The 2,265-nt window shown below is 33.4% G+C and overlaps 1 protein-coding gene across 1 annotated transcript; it reads right to left on the reverse strand.

The window, feature by feature from the left end:
• Positions 1 to 480: 480 nt before the first annotated feature.
• On the reverse strand, positions 481 to 1,964 carry LOC113306845 (myb-related protein 308-like). The gene is made up of 3 exons (XM_026555756.1): positions 1,620 to 1,964; positions 1,399 to 1,528; positions 481 to 1,266 (listed from the first exon to the last, which is right to left on the reverse strand). The coding sequence occupies exons 1-3, from the start codon at positions 1,750 to 1,752 to the stop codon at positions 645 to 647; spliced, it is 885 nt and encodes a 294-aa protein (XP_026411541.1). The 5' UTR covers positions 1,753 to 1,964; the 3' UTR covers positions 481 to 644.
• Between the last annotated feature and the right edge of the window lie 301 nt (positions 1,965 to 2,265).

The following is a 2,265-nucleotide window of genomic DNA, read 5'->3' on the forward strand; positions in this document are numbered from 1 at the left end:
AAAACTTTAGCAAGCCTCATTAGAGATATCAAATTACAAGCGTTCTTTTGGGCCGAATCGAATACAAGAATGCTAGGGCTTAGGCAAATATGGTGATTTCTCTATGAAACTCATTATACCGGCTTCCGTAATTTTTTGTGGCTTTTTTTTAGGTAGCCGAATCCCCTTTCGATTCTCCTTTTTTTGTTCGGTTGTAATCATTGATTAAGGTACCCTTAAGAATCTTTTTTCGATGAAATTTCTTTTTGGCCCATCCAAAAATAAAAAAATAAAAAAAATGCCCATACGCTTTTTATCCCAAACCGTTAAAGAGTCAAAATGATCATATTTTTGTGATAAACGGTCACAGTTATAACTCTCATGCGTGTGAAATTTCGTTTTCGAAAAATTGGTTGAAAGTTGAAACTTTGGACATTGAAATGACGATCAAATGGGGTACATGAAAAGTACATGTTGAACCCACTTCAATAATTCTCAAAAGAGACACAAAATTTGTTTCAATTTCACCCATGAAACAATCAAATTTACCTCTCCTTTTTAAAAAATAATATATTTTAATTCTTTTCACAAAATGAGTACACGAATTACATGAGAGCGAAGAAGGTAGTTAATACATCTAGCTAATTATATTCGAAACAACATACCTATGAATCCAACGGTCTAATATACCAGTTGAATCCATTATTCATCGTAGTAGTAGTATTATTCATGATCATGTTTTTGCAACCGCAAGCTTCTCTTCTTTGAAACCCTAATTGATGACACAGACATACCGTTTGTGTCGCAATTGGTGTCACTACTGATGATTTATCAAAAACTTGATAGAATAACCCTTTTTTCTCTTCTTGATGATGATCATCTTGTTTTTCGGATTCACATTCTTGAATTGGAAGACTTATTGAAAGATCAAGATTCAAATCTGGAAAATCTAGTTCTTGTTTCCTTTCATTGTAGTTTTTGGCATGATGATCACGCTGAAATAATAATTCTTCAGTCGTAGTTCCAGTGCTAGTACTACTATTTGCTTCTTCTGCTTCAGCTTTTACTATCGGGGTAAGAATGTTCGCATGATCGCGATCGTAAACACAATAATTCGAGGAAACATTTGTAGTAGTAGTGCTGACGTTGTGGTTGTTGTTCTTGATGGGTTTGTGAGAATTAGGATCAATTCCTCTATTTATAAGCTTCCTTTTAATATGAGTATTCCAGTAGTTTTTAATCTCATTATCTGTTCTTCCCGGTAATCTTCCCGCAATCAATGACCATCTGTAATAATCATCATAAGACAACCAAAAATCAAAAACTATATATAAAAAAACAATATTATTCATCTTAAGTATATATACATATCTCGATCGCTTTCGTGATATTGATCAGAATTTGGATACAAACACGTACTTGTTACCGAGTAAACTATGAAGTTTGATAATGATTTCATCTTCTTCTTCGGTGAAATTTCCTCTCTTAAGATCAGGCCTTAAATAATTTATCCAACGAAGTCTGCAACTTTTTCCACACCTAAGTAACCCTGCACATTTGTTTAAATAATTAATGAAAGATCTGATGAATTTGAGCAAAAATGAGTAGTTAATGAGAGAATTTATATTAATTATAATTACCAGCAGATTTTGGTAGAGATCTCCAGCAGCCTTCACCATGAGCTTTGATATAGTTAATAAGACGTTGATCTTCTTCTTTAGTCCAAGCTCCTTTGTTTGTATGAGCTTTTTCACAACATGGAGAACGACCCATGATTGGTGATGATGATTAAGTACTACTATTTGCAGACTGCTATATATATCTAGAGATGCTATAGAGAGAATGAATGAATGTTATTAGAGGTCGAGAGTTGAGAGAAAGAGAGAGATTTGGGAGAGGGGGAATAGATAGATTGACTACTGGATCTGTTTTTAAGGGGAGACATTTGAGGAAGGGAAGGCAGAAGGGGAGGAGAGTACTATTATTATTAGAGTATTATTGATGACCTGACCGATTGAGTTGGTAAGAAAGAAGAGTAGTTGTTGTTAGTTGTTACACAAAATAATGTTAAAAGTTAGAGATGGATTTCGTTGGTAGCTCAGCTCTACTTTTACGTGGAGTTTGGTTAGTTTTTTTCTTTTCTTTTTTAGAAGCTTCATTTATATTTTGTTTATTTTTATTTTGGGTTTTGGGGGTAAAGTGAAATAGTGAAAGGGTTATATTAAAGGGTCCTTTGCTTTTCTTTGATTACTTAGACATAGTCCTTTGTTTTGACTTTAAATTTCT

Source organism: Papaver somniferum, chromosome 8, assembly GCF_003573695.1.
Source record: "Papaver somniferum cultivar HN1 chromosome 8, ASM357369v1, whole genome shotgun sequence".
Classification (NCBI taxonomy): Eukaryota; Viridiplantae; Streptophyta; class Magnoliopsida; order Ranunculales; family Papaveraceae; genus Papaver; species Papaver somniferum.

Excerpts from the sequence above, each read along its gene's own strand:
- LOC113306845 (XM_026555756.1), bottom strand. The coding sequence starts at position 1,752 with ATGGGTCGTTCTCCATGTTGTGAAAAAGCTCATACAAACAAAGGAGCT. Across the intron at positions 1,529-1,619 it reads ATCTCTACCAAAATCTGCTG|GGTTACTTAGGTGTGGAAAA; the intron begins GTAATTATAATT and ends ACAAATGTGCAG. Across the intron at positions 1,267-1,398 it reads CATAGTTTACTCGGTAACAA|ATGGTCATTGATTGCGGGAA; the intron begins GTACGTGTTTGT and ends TGATTATTACAG.